This window comes from Kryptolebias marmoratus, linkage group LG6, assembly GCF_001649575.2.
Source record: "Kryptolebias marmoratus isolate JLee-2015 linkage group LG6, ASM164957v2, whole genome shotgun sequence".
Classification (NCBI taxonomy): domain Eukaryota; kingdom Metazoa; phylum Chordata; class Actinopteri; order Cyprinodontiformes; family Rivulidae; genus Kryptolebias; species Kryptolebias marmoratus.
Window position 1 is genome coordinate 6,939,379 of NC_051435.1, and position 17,206 is coordinate 6,956,584.

The window sequence follows — 17,206 nt, forward strand, 5'->3', positions numbered from 1 at the left end:
GCGTGTTTTCCTGTCACATTTTTTAGCTGAAATGTTTTGTTTTTATCTGATTTCTTGAAAATGAGGCTAATTATAAAACCATGGATTGCAAGTGTTTCCAGCAGTTTAATGATCAAGACTTTTGAAAGTAAAAATAACTGGTTTGTGGATAAACTTTGTAGTTTATCTGCATAAAAAGCTAAGATTGTGTAGAGAAACTACTAGAACTCATAATATCCTGAAGGAATCAGAATCTATTAGCAGGTTTGAGACCAGATTTAATTAAATGTTACTAAACTGTAACAATACAGTAAAATAAAGCACAATTTTCTATGTTTATGGACTAGAATAAAATATAAAAAATCTTTAAACTTCAGAAAAGGTTTAAAAGTGCTTCTCATTCCTCTGTTGTTGCTGCAGAGGTGTTTGTAACGCAGCACCTTCTCCCCTGCTGATTGTTGACTGAAATGTTATTTCATTTGTTTGATGCAGATTCGCACCTTATTTGCATATGTTTGAGTTATGAATATCACCATGCAGGAGACCGTTTTACTTCAGGTTATGTTTTAATGAGGAAGTATGAAAACAGATACTTCTGTTGGAGCTGCTGGTGTGTGTGTGTGTGTGTGTGTCATTTGTTGTCTTTATGACTGCTGAAAACTGACAGATGAGTTATTTTCCCCCACTGCTATAACTTTTAAATAAGTGCTTAACCTACTTCTTTCAGATGCAGAAGATGTGAACTGAAGATTTTAGATGACAAAACAAGGTGATAAAATGTTCTGAAATGCTAAACCACAAACCTGTTTTCAGTCTTTAGGACAGATTTAATGTGTTTTATGTATTTTGTTTTTTTTTCATAAAATAGATATGATTATGAATTTAAAACCCAAAAAGACAAAGTACAATACTAACAAGTATATTATTACATGTTTTTACTGTTAGCTGTTTTATACGTGTGTGAAGTACAGTTAAAGTCAAAGTCACACCAAGATGCAGGTTTTCTCAGCTGAACTTTAAACTGTATTGTAAAAACAAACGTGTTTTTGTTGTTGTTGTTTTTAACTTTGTCTGTCCGTGAAAAATGTGGTGTCATGTAAGTCCAAAAGCTTTCAACATGAAAATGGATTTATTACTTTTTAAATAGAAAAAAATCTGCTTTAATGGAAATGGAAATTAAGGTTAACTGATATTGATTTTTTGTGTATATTGAAAATATTTAATATTCTACAACAACACTTTCTTATAGTGACAGCCTGTTTTAAAACCTGAAGCCATACTTTTTTCTTTGTCTTTCTTGAGATTCACTCCTGAGCTTGTTCCAAAAATATATAAATACATATAAATGTGAGTTTAATAAGCAGTAACTGTGCATTAGATGAAAACACAGACTTGTTTCCTGCCAAATACAGAGCCATTTCTACTCTGTCTTCAATGTTTGCCTGTATTCTTACATTTGTCAGCAAGGGAATGTGAGCGCCATGAGCATTTATAGATAAAAGGTTTGTTTAGGCATTTATAGCTATTTAATAAAAATGATAATAATAATAATAAGCTGAGCAACTAGCAAAGCTTTACATTTACCTGAATGAATAAAAGTATAGAACTTGATTTTGCAAAAATTTGTAGTTTAGAAAACAGTGTAAAAATTTAGTCCACAGCTACTCAGTTCTGCATCCTTTATGATGCCTTCAAGTACATGTTCGTCAATGCGGCTGGTAAGACATTGGCTTACCTATCACTAAATAAATGCCTTCTAATATTTGTCAGGCTCATGGTTTTAACTAATAAAATGTTCTGAAGCTTTATTTTTTCTGGACTTCCTGACCTGTCCAGATAAAGCTCAGAGTCCCTCCCAGTCCGCTCCCGCAGACACTCTCTGCTCCGTGTTTTCTCGGCGGTCCCCTGAACGTCACCGACTCAGAGTGGATGCGGAAGCAGCCGCTGCAGGTGCTTCTCAGGTAGACCTTCCGTCACCAAACACACAGCTTCTCTCTGCCAACATGTTGAAGGCGGTCATTTTAATCGGAGGTCCTCAAAAAGGTGAGGCTAAACCTCGTGTTTGTCGTCGTTAACCGCGTTTGTGTGTTGTTTGAATTGAAGCTAGGCTGCTAATGCTAACAGGCTGGCTGAGCTTGTTTACATGACTGACGTGGCTTAACGTTGGTGCAACAAAGTAAACAACTTTACAGCAAAACTGGGTTTTATGGCAACAAATTCAAGGGAAAACCTGTCAGAGATATAACACAGAGCAGTCTATTTGAAGCACAAGAAGTACTAATTTGAAAACTGTATTTATTCTTTCAAATAAGCTCGTTAAAATCTATTTTTTTTTTCACCTCTTAAGGCTTTTTGAAAAACTTTTGACATAATAGAAGAAAGGAATCACATAAGTTAAGGGTATTTGTGTTGCTAGAAACATGAGGATGAATGTAACTAATCAAATACTTCAGTAACTAATAAAGTGCATTGTTTTTCAGGCACACGATTCAGACCATTGTCCTTCGAAGTGCCCAAACCCTTGTTTCCAGTTGCTGGTGTTCCCATGCTGCAGCAGCACATCGAAGCATGTGTAAAGGTGAGCGCCATTCTCATCTCTTTATTTGTAAAAAATCTGTAAATATAGTTGTAGTAGAAGGGGCAGCCCACATCTGTCAATCCAAGTGCCCCGTGTCACATAATTTTAGATAATTTTATATGTTCTGGGTTCCTTTTCTGATCCTGTGTCACTTTTTCCTGTGAGGATTTGCATCACGAAAGCAAATGAATGTCACAAACAGCGTACCTTTTAAGACCAGATAATGTCTTTCTATGTTGCTACATAACCCATTGAAGCCATAATAGCTGTCAAAATATCAATATATTATATTTGCTGTTTTCTAACACAATTTTTATGAAAACCCTGATAAGTCTGAATTGCGTTAAAACCCAGATAATCATTTAATGATAACAATTCAAACCAAAAACATTGAAAATTACATGTTCTGAATACAAACTGAGCAGCTCAAAGGTATTTACATAAACAGTCATCCTCTGTTTGCATGTTTTTGAGTTTTACATGACCTTGAGTTAAATTAGTCTAAATGTTAAAATGATAAATGGCTTGTTGAGTCAGCTGCTTTAGACAATATTTTTTTCAAATATTGTGTCTGATGCGGACAAGTCGGTGAGAGTGAAAACTTTGCTCTTTCCAGGTACCGAACCTGAAGGAGATTTTGCTCATTGGTTTTTACCAGCCAAATGAAGAACTGAACAGGTTTCTGTTTAATGCACAGCAGGAGTTCAAAATGTCCATCAGGTAAACAACAGTGCTGTGGTCTGACTTAATAACTACAAATGAGGAGGAAGGATTTTTCTAGACTCTTATGAGAGTTCTAAGAATGTAAAGCTAAGATGCAAAACACTCTGTGCATGAATTGTTTCTGTCTATGCAAGTACATTTCATCCTGTTATGCACCAAGATTACTTAATGGCTGCAGGTATGTTTTTCTGTTTTGACTCTGCACTGCAGGTATTTACAGGAGTATGCAGCCCTGAGCACTGGAGGGGGCATCTATCACTTCAGAGATCAGATTCTCTCCGGGAGTCCTGAAGCTTTCTTTGTAATGAATGCTGATGTTTGCTCTGCGTTTCCTCTCACGGAGATGCTCAGCTTTCAGAAAGAACACGGAGAACCCAACAGCTTTGTTATCCTTGGGACAACGGTGAGGTTTTAGAGCTGGCAGCTGCTCTGAAGAACTTTAAAAATGTAGGAAATTCCAAAAGTGTAAGACTTGTGTTTGACAGTTAACACAGCTATGTTAGATCTTTGATTTGAAAACATTCTGACATCCCTCTCTTCCCAGGCAAACAGGACGCAGTCCTTGAATTACGGCTGTATTGTGGAAAATGAGAACACAAATGAGGTACTCACCTACTCCTTTCCTGTCTTTCCAGATAGCATCTCATTACTGATGCAGCTTAAAATGATTCAAATAAACCCCCTTTTGTTGTGCAGGTCTTGCATTACGTGGAAAAGCCGAGCACGTTCGTGAGCGACATCATTAACTGTGGTATATACCTCTTTAACCCGGAGATCTTCCAGCACATCGGCGCCGTCTTTCAAAAGAATCAGCAAGACATGTTGCTGTAAGTTTTGGCTCTCCCCTCATCACTGTCTGGAGCTAGGACTGCATGCAGTGACCATGTTCTCATTTCTATGGTTCTCTTCATTTTTTCCTTTCCTTTCCTTTTCCATGCCATGTTTTCTGTTTCCTCATTGAATCATCAGCTATCCGTACGATGGGTAAGTTTAGGCTGCTTGGTGTGGCTGTAGATAAGTTAGTGTAGAGCGAGCTGTAGCTATAAAACCCATAATGAAGGCAAGAAGACACAGCTTTTTGTGTGATCGCATCCTGTCCCTTTTTTTGCACTAGTTTTCTCCATATGCATGCTATTTTTGTGAACATTTTGCCTGTGTTTGCCAATCTCTCATTCAAGTAATAAAGAGAGGCTACAGCCATGAGTCAGATTGCTTTTCTTAGTTTAGCTTAAAGATTGGATGAACAACTGTCTCATCTCTGTCCTGAGATGGAATGTCCTCAAAACTGATGTGCAAAACATATAAATTAGCTGCTTTTATGAATTTTGGATAAAAGATAACAACACAAGAAACCATGTAGTGCTCAACCAGTTGCCTTTTACCCCATATTTATTGTGTAGTTTAAGCAAGAGTGAATTTCTATGCTAATTTGTGAACTAATGTTACCTTTGAAACTAGTGCTTGCCCAGTTTTCAGTCCCCTGGTTAAAGCTAAGCTGCCAGCCGTCTGTTTAGTTTGCTGTCATCCAGCTCTTTGCTTTAAAGCTATCTTTATTTTTTCATAGTGTCAGACTGGTTCAGGAGGAAAGCCAAAATTCAGTTGATAAATGTAAAATTCCCAAGGTCTGCATCTGGTTTAATCTTTATTCATGAAAATATTACGCAGGTTAGAGACACTAGTTAGAGCAGAATTTTGCTTGTTTGATGGCTTGGAACATTGTCTTGTACGTCACAAGTGCTTGCTTTGCATTGTGCTACATTTGTTTACTCCTATATTTAAGAAAATTATTTATATTAACAGTCTACCCAGAAGCCAAATGCACCACAAGAGATCAATGTATGGATTTTTTGTGACATTTTCTGTGTTCTAACATTCTCCATAGAGTGGCTGCCCTAACAATTAGCACACCAAGGACACTTTTAAGTACGTTACAAAAAAGATAAACCATGGTATGCATAATTCACCTGCTAACATCAATAGCACTTAATTAAAGCTGGGCGCTGACTCAGCAGAGCTGTGGAGCACATCAGAGATTCTTGATAGAAATGAGAAAGCCTTCACTGCAGTCTCTCAGGGACCGCTCTGCCTCTTCTCACATCCACTCCTTTTTGGTAAAACTTTGATTATGGGTGTGATCCTTTAAAATATTCCTTTTCATCAATATTTAACACTCCGTTTCATCTTGAGGGTTTTTACAATACACTATACCACAGACTGTGATTAATATGGAGCATGCATACCCCTCTACTTTAAGTTTTAGATTGCTACAAAGTAATTAGGTTTGGTTTCACCCAAACACTGAAATTATCAAAGCAGGTATCAGTGATGGCTTTTATATGTCTTGTTTTAAACTGGAGGCTATATCACAGGGCTTTAAATTTCAGATTTTGTAAGAGACTTTAGCGATAATTGGACCCATGGGTTGTTGTTTTTTTACACATTTTTTTTTTTCTAATTGGTGGCTGGATAAGGTTGGGGGTTGTCGGGGGGGGGTGACTGGAAATTTTTAGTTTTAAAATATTCTCTTTTCATTTATGGTAAAAGGGGACAAAATCAACAGAAGTCATTCATGAGGTAGTCATAGAAAGGTGACTGTAGTCTTGAACTGGTTAAACTGTGGCTGCAGCATCAGCTTCCAGAGGTGTTTACAACAAAGACAGGTCAGCACAGGTGGGCTTTGTGTCTGCTGACTCATTAAGAATTAAAAACACCAGCCTACATCATGGTGGTTATGATCTTTGTTCATTGATTCCTTTCAGGCTCTGTTCACATTCACATAAAAATTGATGTTTTTCACTTCATTTGGTTCTTTTCTTTGTGCAAAAAGAAAAATACTATGATTGTCACAATAATGTTATAAAAGAAGATGATATTCATCACAGTTTACCTAACAGAGAAACTGCATGAATGGAAACATGAAGAATACAAATCTTGAGAAACACTACAGAAGATGTTTTGAAATGAATGTACAGGTCGCGCACAGAAAGCCTCCAAACTGTTTATATCTGTTAGCTGTGCCCCAAATTAATGTCCCAACCTGAAGACAATTTTTATTTCTGACATCTCTCTGTAAATTTGGATTCTTAAGCCTTGGTTTTCACGAGCTGATGATCGTTCTCGTGCAGAGAGGAGCCAACCAACGGCTGGCACCGAGCAGAAGTCATCAGGCTGGAGCAGGATATTTTCACCGCCCTGGCGGGACAGGGCAAGCTCTACGTGTACAAAACCCTCGGCTTCTGGAGCCAGATCAAATCTGCAGGGTGAGTGAAATGTCATTACTTTCAACATCATGAATGTCAACAGGAGACGGCGGACATTTGACTAGCCTTTCCCCTGGCACCGCATCTAATGACTAAAATCAGTTGCATCCAAAATATTTGAAAAGAATACCCTTTGTTTTGATTTTTGTTTATTCTTTTTCTGCACTTTTTTATAGGTCTGCAATTTATGCCAGTCGATTGTACCTCAATCAATACCACACAAGTCATCCTGAAAGACTGGCCTCAAATAAGGAGGGTGGTCCCAAAATAAGTGGTACGGTTTCCTAACCCTGGGTAGCTGTGCTTCTTTCTCCTGTTGACACAAACAAGTCTGTTTATATTCATTTTCCTTTTGTCCAGGTAATGTCTATATTCACCCCACGGCCAATATTGACCCGACTTCTATGGTAAGAACTCTTCCATATTGAATGAACACTATAAATAAAAGCAGAGCAACACTGTGTAAATAATGCAATGCAAGCGTAACCTAGAAGAAATGGAATAAAAATGTAATTTTTCCCCAGTTTTACTTCAGTCAAACGGCCGTCCTCTCACACGAATAAAGAGCTGAAGTTATTTTGCTGAGAGTACTTCATCCTGTGCAGTTATTTTAGGAGACAGCTTCTTTTTTTCCTCTGCAGTTGGGCCCCAACGTCTCAATTGGCACTGGTGTGACGATTGGAGCCGGGGTCAGAGTTCGAGAATCCATCATTCTCCACGGTGCAAATCTACAGGTGAGCCACTCTGGACCTTCTGTGTCAGCCGCAGCTTGATGCCACACTGCCCTGTAGTTCTCCATGTGTGTTTCAAGCCATGTGTTGTTATTTTTTATTTATTTTGTAAGATCTTATTCATAAATACAAATGCTGAACTCCATCCATAGTAAATGGACCTCACACTAATTGAGTTGAAGGTGAATTTATCACCAATTTGACATCTTTACTCTTTATTAGTAGCATGATTTACTCCTTGATTCCGCTTTAGCTTAAGTAAAATTTATTTTTACACCTGTCTGTCTCAGCAGTGTTGCCACTGTCTGTCACAAAGATGTCATGAATAATGCTTTTGACATAATTGAATCTTTTGCCTCATGTGAGGGTCTGAGGCCATTTAAAGTGAATTTATGCTGCTGGTGATTTATTGGTTTTCATTACTTGATGTCTCAAGGACATTTTCTTAGTTGAGATCTATTTCTAAACAAACACTTGGTTGTTTATCTTAACATTATTTCTCATACTTCAGTTGTAACAAATTCTAGATGCTTAAAACACAGCGATGTTTCAATCAAGTACCATTATTAATAATAGATTCTTGATCATTGCAAATGTTAAATGTTTATTGTCATAATCTTTTTGTTTTTTAAGGATCATTGCTGCGTTTTGAACAGCATTGTGGGATGGGAGAGCACCATTGGCAAGTGGGCCCGAGTAGAAGGAACGCCTAGTGACCCGAATCCGAACGATCCCTTTGCAAAGATCGACAGCGAGACGCTTTTCAGAGATGGAAAACTCACACCCTCTATCACTATCCTCGGTAAGCCTCGTTGAATGCGGTGTGGTGTCTCTTTTTAACTTTACAGGCATATTATCAACACTGGAGGCATCATTTTTGAAGTCGCAAAAATATTGCATCATCATATGAAGCGTAAAGTGGAACTAGGAGCCCCAGTTTGTTGCACAGAAAAAAAATCAAAACACTTCAAGAATTCTGCAGTCTGAAATAAAGACGTCTTCCTTTCATTTGTGAATCAAATTGAGTTTCTTAATCTAAGATTTTGCATTTTATGTGAGGTTTTTCAACAAAGCCTACACAATAAATGCTAAATTGTTCTTGTTTCTGGATCTGTCAGAGCAGTAGGACAAAAATACCTGTAGCACAATTTTAGATAAGTGTTGTCTTTACTTGGGATTGACCTCATTTAGATGGTCCGTTGATGATGTTGCCTTAAAAACGAGGGCTTCACCCACAAATCATGAAGGAAGTCAGGAAGCAGCATCTGTATTTTTTTTTCTTTTTGGATCAAATGTGTTAAATTGTTTCCTCCAAAGTACATCTAATACAACATTACAGGAGTGTTTATATGTTGTGCATCAGCAAGTGTGCTAAATGTAGTACTTGGAGAATATGTGTGAGGCTGTTTGCAAACAACCATCCGCCCAGCGTGGCCTTGTCTGGAGACATGATTTGTTGTGTGCATGGGTGGCATATTTCATCCTGTAGATGATGATTCAGTGAAACTAACCAGCCTCTGAGTCGGTTACATTATCTGTGAGGTCACTATAGGCGTCTGCTCAGCTGCTCCACCTCTTCTAAAAGCTGTTTTCTTTCCCCCATTATTTTGACTTAAAAACATGTTATCACCCCCCAGCAATTAAAACAGAAACATGTTGTGTATATTGATTCTGATTTTACTTTCATGGTTGCAAACTAAAACATTACAATTAAAAATAATCGCTACATTCTGCATCTCCTCGTCTTTGAGTTGGTTCAGTCCAACTCAACCATGCCAGTAGCTGCTGAAACTGTGCTATACCTTTTTTTTTTTTTTCTTTTCTTTACTATGAATCAGACAGAAGAGAGTCAAAACATTGAGTGACATCACCTGATTAGGAGCACAAGATATCTATAAGTTTATAAAAAGTGAATATTCTGTATATCCTTTTATGCTGCTCTTATCTCAGGTCTTTAATGGTGTTGCTTAGTAACAAAGGCTCCACCCATAAACAGCCAGATGCCCTCTGGGTATATCATTAGTGCAGAATGGAAACAAACAAACAAAAAAAAAAGAAAACATCAGAAAAAGTCCACGAAGAGATCGTGCTCCTCATGTGAACTGACTGAACCCAGCCCTGAACTGACCTGGGTCCTCAGCAGAACAGCTGGCAGGTTTCAGGCTTGGATGGATGCTGGTTAAAAACACCAGAAGCAAAGTTTTGTGGATTTATTAAAGAATGTTCTCAGATATGAAAAACTAAAGGAAATATAGGAAAGCTACTCTTGTTTTGGCTGCTCAGACAAGCTCGTCTCAAGAGGAATGCTGGAATCAGTCTTCAGCATGTATGACTGTAGCATAAAAATTACCATCAGCTCATCAGCCATCTGTCACACTCTTGGAATTTAACTGGGTTTACTGTGGTCATAAAATTGTGTTGTTTAAATGCTTTCGCAGTACCCTTCAAAAATCCCATCAAACGCTGACTCTGTGTTTTGGAGATTTCTTTCTCCTTTTTTGAGGGAGAGTTAAGACATTGGCGTAATTACTTTGTCTTTTGTGCCGTTACACACCACACCAACCTAATGCTGCTTTTTTTTCTCTCCTCAGGTTGTAACGTGACCATTCCCTCTGAGGTGATCATACTGAACTCCATTGTGCTTCCACACAAAGACCTGAACCGCGGCTTCAAAAACCAGATTATTCTCTAGCTCCTCAGCCTGTTTGCTGCCAACGATGAAGAATGCTGCTGGCCAACCCTGGCTCCGTTTGAAAGTTACTGTACATAAGATGTCCAAAATTGATATATAAAGCCTTCATTAAATTGTTTTGAAAGATAAAGTTTATATATTTGTCCTCAAGCCTTGATGCAACACTGGGTTTGAACAACATTCGAACGAGGCCGATCATGCATGATGATTCACCTTGAGAAGCGCTGTCATGCCAGAGGTTTTTATTGGATTTTTTTATCAACTTAACCCAACTGTAAAATTACTTCAGACACAAGTGTTTACAGACAGCTATGTTCTGTTTTCCAAGGTTATCCATGGCAATCTCCACTTGTTACTTAAACATGAGAAGAGTAATTATTAGAAAAAAATAAAAACCCATGACTGCTGGTAATTTTCCGACGTGATTATTTCTGCACGGCTTTGATTGAAAGCGTTTCAGCAGCTTCATTGTTAGTCTCATAAAATTGACTACCATCAAAATAAATCAGCAGGATTGAGATTTACACTGCAATCAAGTAATGTTGCCTTTTTAAAATGTGAACTTACTCAACCCCCCACCTCCCAAGGACTTGCATACCTAAATTGTGCATCTGCAATCACTGGATAAGCCGTTTCAATTTATTTATACAGCTTCCTAACATTTACTTATTAAGCCCTCAAGCACTCATGATCACTTCAGTACTTTTGTTTAAATTAGTGCAACAAGAGCGTCTATTAAGGAGGGATGTTAATTGTAATACTGGAACAGCTGCATGACATGTTTTATTCATGTTTCTTCTCTACATGTTAATATACATTTGTATGAGTTTATTTGCCGTTTATAAATGTAACTTTGTGGATTCAGTGGCTGATCTCAGTTTGAAGCCCTTATTACAGTATTTTGGTCCATTTTTGGTCCATTTCCACACGAACAGACCTGGATGCTCTCAAAATAAAAGGCAATTGTAAATGCAATTAAATCAAATAGGCTTTCCACTTCTATTACAGCACCATGGATGTATAAGGGGAACGGCTTATAGTGGGGATAGAAATGTTAATTTCAAAATTATTCACAGAGGATCTTATAATGTGTTGGTAAAAGCCTTGCAGAGATTGACTTTTCGTGTTGTTTTGGGGAAACTTGAGACTTTGTGTTCACCTCTGAGCAGACGAGCAGAAGGTTCACAAACATACTGAGGAGAACCAAATTATTATCCAGAAAAGGAAAACTGCTGGTGTCAGATTACAAAAACTAAGTTCAAATTCATCTTATTGTGTCTACAAGAGGTGGTGGTCAGCATAAGACCAATTAACTGTCAGAAAAATGTGTTAACTGCTTTGTTTTTCTTCACCCCTTTTAAATTTCTTATTTATCTATTTTTTAGTCTAAAATATAAGGCGTTAGTATTATTATTAGTATTGGTATCACCAGACATTGAGGCCATATCCCCCTGACTACCAGTAGTTCAGATTTATCCTCTGGAGGACATTTGTAAACCTGAATATCTCCCACAAACTGAAAACTACTGAATTACCTCCTTTTTTATCTACAGAGGACATTTAGGGCTTCTCGAAGATACTAAACGTGATGGGTGGGACTAATTACCTTACAAAAACCTGGGAATTAAAAAAAATTGTGATTGGACAATATATTTTTTTTTCCTGGTATTCAGGAGGATATTAATAATCCAAAGCAATCTAAAGTCAGAAATTTAAAATGTCTAAGGAGTTATTGGTCTTAGCAGTGCTAGAATGGCAGGAATCACAGGCTACTGCTTGGCAAATATAGTGTTAAAAAAACGGGTGAGTTTATTGTTAGGTGAGAAAAACTATTCAAAACTTATCCTTCAGATGAGGACAACTGTGAGACAGTAAAAAAAAAGTCACCAATATCTTGCTTTTTACAGAGATTGGTCCACCTAAACTTCGAGACACCATGACAACACTGTTGACAAAATCACAAGATTTACGCTTTTAATTTAGGTCCCAGCATAAGTCTTTGTGTACCTTTTGTTTATAAATCAAGCCAGTTGTCAAATCTTTCTTGCCTGTAAACAAAAGCTCAACTTTAGCAATCTTCTCTGTGTCCTTCAATATATCAGCTGTTATCCTCCTAACCCAGAGCTGCTGGTGCTGTCAGGGTGAACCCCGTCACATACTCATATCGGCACACTGTGGGAAGTAGGGGTACAGAGGGTGCTGCAGCACCCATTAATGGATGCCAGAAGACACGCATGTACAAACACAGGGATTAATAAAAAAAAATAAAATAAAATAAAACAAGTTAAATTAGTGCTGCATATGTTTAAATTCTTATATTTGGCTGTTGGGTTTTGCAGATCTGGTATGTACACCAGCACTTCCTGTATATATGTGCAAAATGTCACAACTGCTGAAAACCCAGAAAAAAATGCAGATTATTATAGGGCACAATGTTCCAAAATATACATCATTTTTATATATGCATTTCTTTGCATATTATGACATCTTTATAAGAGTGTTTGGCTCTGTGACCTGGGACCTTTGTGGGTGGCCCCAGGTCAGGAGGCGATCCTGTGACCTTCTCACTGAGAGGAATTTCCATCTTCTCCCTGTGAACGTGTGGATTTACTCCAGGTATTCTAGTTTCCTCCCACAGACCAAAAACTTGCATGTTAGGTTAATTTGAATGTGTTCCTGTGGTGGACCTTTGACCCGTTCAGGGTTCACCCCACCTCCCACAGCAGCTCCCCACAACCTGAAAAGGATAAGCAGGCAAAGAAGATGGATGAATGGATAAATGGAAGCAGTATTTGATTAGATGTTCATTTAGTTTCACTAAAGCAATGCTTGTCATGTACGTCTCCTCCTCCTCCTCCTCCAGTTGCTCTCCCAGAGGTCGTCTGTGAAGTCTTTCCTCAGACACAGTGGAAAGAAGAAAAGCATCAACAGAAGATCAAACGCTGCACTTTGCCTCTCCTGCAATGCTTCAGTTTGAAAAAGAATCAAGGATCTGATTGTTTAAATGGTTTTATGCTAAATTCATGTCGTCTTACAGCTTTTTTTATTATAGGTTTTCTTGAAATTGTTCAAATCTTAAATTTGACTTCTGCATCAGTGCTAATATGTATATTATGACTTTGATAGTTATTTTATTCTTTTTATTTTACTTGAGTTAAATAGACAGTCCAGTTTTATAATTCGGGAGCAAATCTGTGAAATTACACAAGACACTCAAAGCAGACATCTGAAATTATTAGCAAATTTGCTTAAAGGTGTTACATTAATGCTGTGCTAACACAACCAAATGTGAGACGCAACAACCCAAACTGAATTGTGGGTAATTTAGGACTGAGGCTTCAACAAGAAATAAATGGTTTTGGTACATTTTCTTCTTTTTAAAAGTGTCTGTTAGCAAAAATATTAACTTTGCAAAGTTAATGATTCTTTTTAAACTTTCATATTTCCGTAGTCTGAGCAGAAAAGGACAAATGGAAAGAAAAGGACACAATTCCAACATTGCACATGTTCAGGTAAGTGACCATATACATAATTATCTTTTATTACTTGGTCTGGAAAAATCAAAATAACTGAGATGATTGTTTGTATCTTTAATGGATATTCAAAATTGTGTTTAGGTGCTAAAAATGAAAACCAATCAGTGTTTTTGTTTATGTTGAAGCTGCAGCAGCAGAGGTATGAGTGACTTATCCACTCGAGAGGTTTGCGTGTCTGGACTGAATGGATGATAAGAATGACTAACAAAAGCCTAAAAAAAGTGACGAATGAGCTGTCAGATAGAAACTGACATCTCCCACTGCTCAAATTCATAAGGTACAGGGGAAAAACATTTTACTGTCATGCATCACCAGTAAAAGCTAATCTTTTGCTAAACTGCACTCTGAAACATCAAAACGTGCTACTTCTGCTCAGAAGTGTAAAGCAGGCAGTTTGATATCCAGCAGATGTGGAACAGAAATCAGGTTTTAAATGTGCTGCTTTTTATAAATGCAATATGACTCAAAACAGAAACAATTTACTGTTATTAACGTTTGTTACGAACCTGATAACGTAATGCTATGAAGAGGACATTGTTTTGTTTTGTTTTTGTAACTGAATGAACTGAAACTTTAATAAAACATACTGAAAACCTGGAATGTACAGGGCTCACAATAGTGGACCAAAATGATTAATATCCTTTATTTAATTAAAATAATCAGCTTAAGTTTTTTAAAATAAAAACAAACTAACATTTGCATTCATGTATAAATTCTCACTCCTCATTTTGACCTGTAGGATATACTATTGGACTTTGAAAGTTACAAATTCTTTTCTGTAGGATTTTAAAAATAATGTATTTTTTCACCACTTGTGTTTTCCTTTGGAAACGTTGGCAAGTCCAAATCCCTGCTCTGAAGATGGTGTTAGTTCCACTTCTCAGCAGACTGAACCTGCCTGACGTCGACTGCTCTCCTTCTGGTCACAAACCTCTTTAGAACAGGATTAAACACATCGTCTAAAATTAAAAAGTAACTCAGCATACGTGTCATCTCCCAGTTACTTGAGCAGAAAATGTGGTTTCATTGTTATCAGTTCTTCCTTGCAACACAAAAGTAGTGCTCTGCTGTATTCTATTAAGCTAACATCAAGTAAAAGAAAGATTTTTTTTTCTTTTAATAATTGATGTATTTTTTTATTGATTCACAAAGACTGAGACTTGAACTGTGGAGAGGTGGAAATAGAGCGAAGAGGTGTTTTGTGAAGACAGTCTAATGCTGAATGATTTCAAAGTATTTAAAAAATGGGGCTGAGGCTGATTGGGTCTAACAAAAGGAAAGAAAAATGTCTTTGGGCCACGTAATGTTGCGTGAATTAAGAAGTCAGGTTGAGAGAACAGAAAAACAGAAACAACAATGACTCTAATCATAGAAACAACATATTTCAGAGAGGAAAACTTTACTTCAAAAGTTATATGTTTCTGACTGTTAGGCACCTTTGAACAATGTTTACAGTATTTTGGTGAGCTGAGTCACAATGACACTTGTGGCTCTAATTAACCAATACAGATTTCTAAAGTTTAATTGGAGATATAATTGGACTGACAGAACAGAAAGCAATCTCAGCTGCTGGGAATCCACTGGTGCCAGGCTCTGTCCTCAGGTTAACAACACTCAGATAGTCCACTTCAGTTACGTACTCTACAGCTTTGAAATCAAAAACATGAAACAGCGAGGAAGAACAAAAAAAAAGATAAAACATCACAGGGACCAGCAGATGACAGTTAACTTCTGCTCTCCTGCCACTGCAGCTGTGCTCCTTTCATGTGGCTCTGTTTTTATTGGAGAAAACCTTTATGTATATGTTGCTGCACTAACTGTAGTATCTTCATATTTGTTGCTGCCATTAATAAATAATGATAAATGAAGTGTTATACTTTAGATGTGTGAGAAATATGAATGTGTGATTTGAATTTGACTCCAAACTTTGAGGTAGCAATTCACAACGGTATCTAATGGTTACATTCAGGGTATCTACTGAGACCTGCTTGTATTATGAAAGGACCTGGATTGTACCAGGTAAGCACCAGGTAGAGTTTGGTACATACCAGGCACATACCTGGTACATACCACATATATATATCTTGTAAGTACAGACTAACAATTCCTTCACAAAACAACCCAGACCCTGTAAAAGGTAGATAAAAAACCCTAACCACATAAGTACCAAGTATGTACCTGGTAAACACAGGGTAAACAAGTCACTTCATAATACCACCCATTCCCTATAGGTACCAGGTACAAAACCACGTAGGTACCAGGTATGTACTTAATATGTGAGATATGTACCTGATCTGTATCAGACTGCGTTCTGTATTGCTACCATCTTTGCTTTTTGAAAGTCGCAGGAGCCACACTTTTAACAACACATTGGACTGTATCTGTTGTGGTGATAAAAATCTGCCTATAGAATGATATGAGAAACGTGTGGATATATTTATACATATATTTCTTGGTAACCACAGAGACATTTTGGAGAGAAGAAGGGCAAAGCAGTCATGCAGCCAAGCGAAGCCTCGATAAAACGGGGCTGGAAAGCTCCTTGATTTATGCAGTTAGGTAGATGGACCAAATGTATCCTCCTGCAATATTTATTAGACATGCAGACCATCACTCTACTTTCTGAATGCAAAAGTGGAGGGTGGACAGAACGCTTCGCATAACATTGCATAATTCAAGGCTGTGACATACTAATGGAGGATGGCAGTGTGATTATTTGCATCATTTCCATAAGATCATAATTTTGCACATTCTCTGCATCTAAGATTAAAGCAGCAGAGCAACGCCCTGTCCTGCAGGGGTTTTAGGGTGTTTGCCTCTGCTCTGCTGTGCTGGCAGCAGCTGTCAGACAGCCCCTGAATTAAAATAGTCTTATGTTTATTGATGTCTCGTCAAAGTAGGGCTATGTTCACTAAAATATCAGCACCCCTCCATCTGAGTGAGATAAATACAAAGCTAAATTAATGAAATGAAATTAAAGTTTCATTAAAATACATGCAGTTGTTCACAAGATATTTTGCTTACAGATAGACTGACACGCACACACACCCACACCCACACACACAAACACGGGCAAAAACATTATCATCCTATTTTTTTTAAGAACAGGCAATGAATAGACTGCCTTTGTTGTCAAAAAATATATCTTTAATGTTCAAACTAAGATAACAAAAACTTAAGAAAACCTGTGCTTTTAAATGCACGGATAAAAGAGATAAAATGTAGAGCTTGTGAGAGTCAATTCTGTTTATGAAGTGACTTAAGATGCCCTACATCAGTTTAATTAAAGTGTGGCTGAGGCAAAGGTCAGTTCAATTACATGAAAAAACAAAAATCTCTTCTATTTATTGATGTAACTGCCTTTCATACAGACTGAGCTCCAAAGGTGAATTTCTATGTCCTTCCAGTAGAGGGCACTGTGGGTATTCACTGAGGCCCATCACATCCTGTGTGTCTGTGAGTGCGACCACCGCAGAGATTACAGTGTTTGAGCAAAGCTGGGCAGTGTTTGTTTGACTTTGTGGCACTCAGTAAATAATCTGCAGGGTAGCAATGCAGGCTATTTTCTGTTTCAAATATTGCCTTTACATCTGTGAGGCCAGCAAAAGACACAAAACTGTTTACAGCTCATTTTTATTGGATCAAAAACTGCAATAATGCAGATACATTCACAAGTCTAAACGCCTTGGTTTGAAAATCATTTGTAG

The 17,206-nt window shown here is 37.5% G+C and overlaps 1 protein-coding gene across 2 annotated transcripts; it reads left to right on the top strand.

Moving 5' to 3' along the window:
- Positions 1–1,864: 1,864 nt before the first annotated feature.
- Positions 1,865–10,375, top strand: gmppaa (GDP-mannose pyrophosphorylase Aa). 2 transcript variants are annotated; one of them, XM_017420632.3, is made up of 13 exons: positions 1,865–2,022; positions 2,460–2,557; positions 3,174–3,277; positions 3,491–3,683; positions 3,825–3,884; positions 3,977–4,107; positions 4,250–4,264; positions 6,406–6,540; positions 6,717–6,814; positions 6,901–6,947; positions 7,182–7,274; positions 7,905–8,073; positions 9,863–10,375. In XM_017420632.3, exons 1-13 carry the CDS (start codon positions 1,983–1,985, stop codon positions 9,961–9,963), a joined length of 1,284 nt encoding a protein of 427 aa, XP_017276121.1. In that variant the 5' UTR covers positions 1,865–1,982; the 3' UTR covers positions 9,964–10,375. The 2 variants fall into 2 exon arrangements, with proteins under 2 accessions (XP_017276121.1, XP_017276122.1); XM_017420633.3 differs by lacking the exon at positions 4,250–4,264 and having other exon boundaries at positions 1,866–2,022.
- The last annotated feature ends 6,831 nt before the right edge of the window (positions 10,376–17,206 follow it).

Coding starts and splice junctions, on each gene's coding strand:
- gmppaa (XM_017420632.3), top strand. CDS start 1,983: ATGTTGAAGGCGGTCATTTTAATCGGAGGTCCTCAAAAAG. Junction 6,541..6,716: donor AGCCAGATCAAATCTGCAGG/GTGAGTGAAATG, acceptor ACTTTTTTATAG/GTCTGCAATTTATGCCAGTC. Junction 6,815..6,900: donor GGGTGGTCCCAAAATAAGTG/GTACGGTTTCCT, acceptor CCTTTTGTCCAG/GTAATGTCTATATTCACCCC.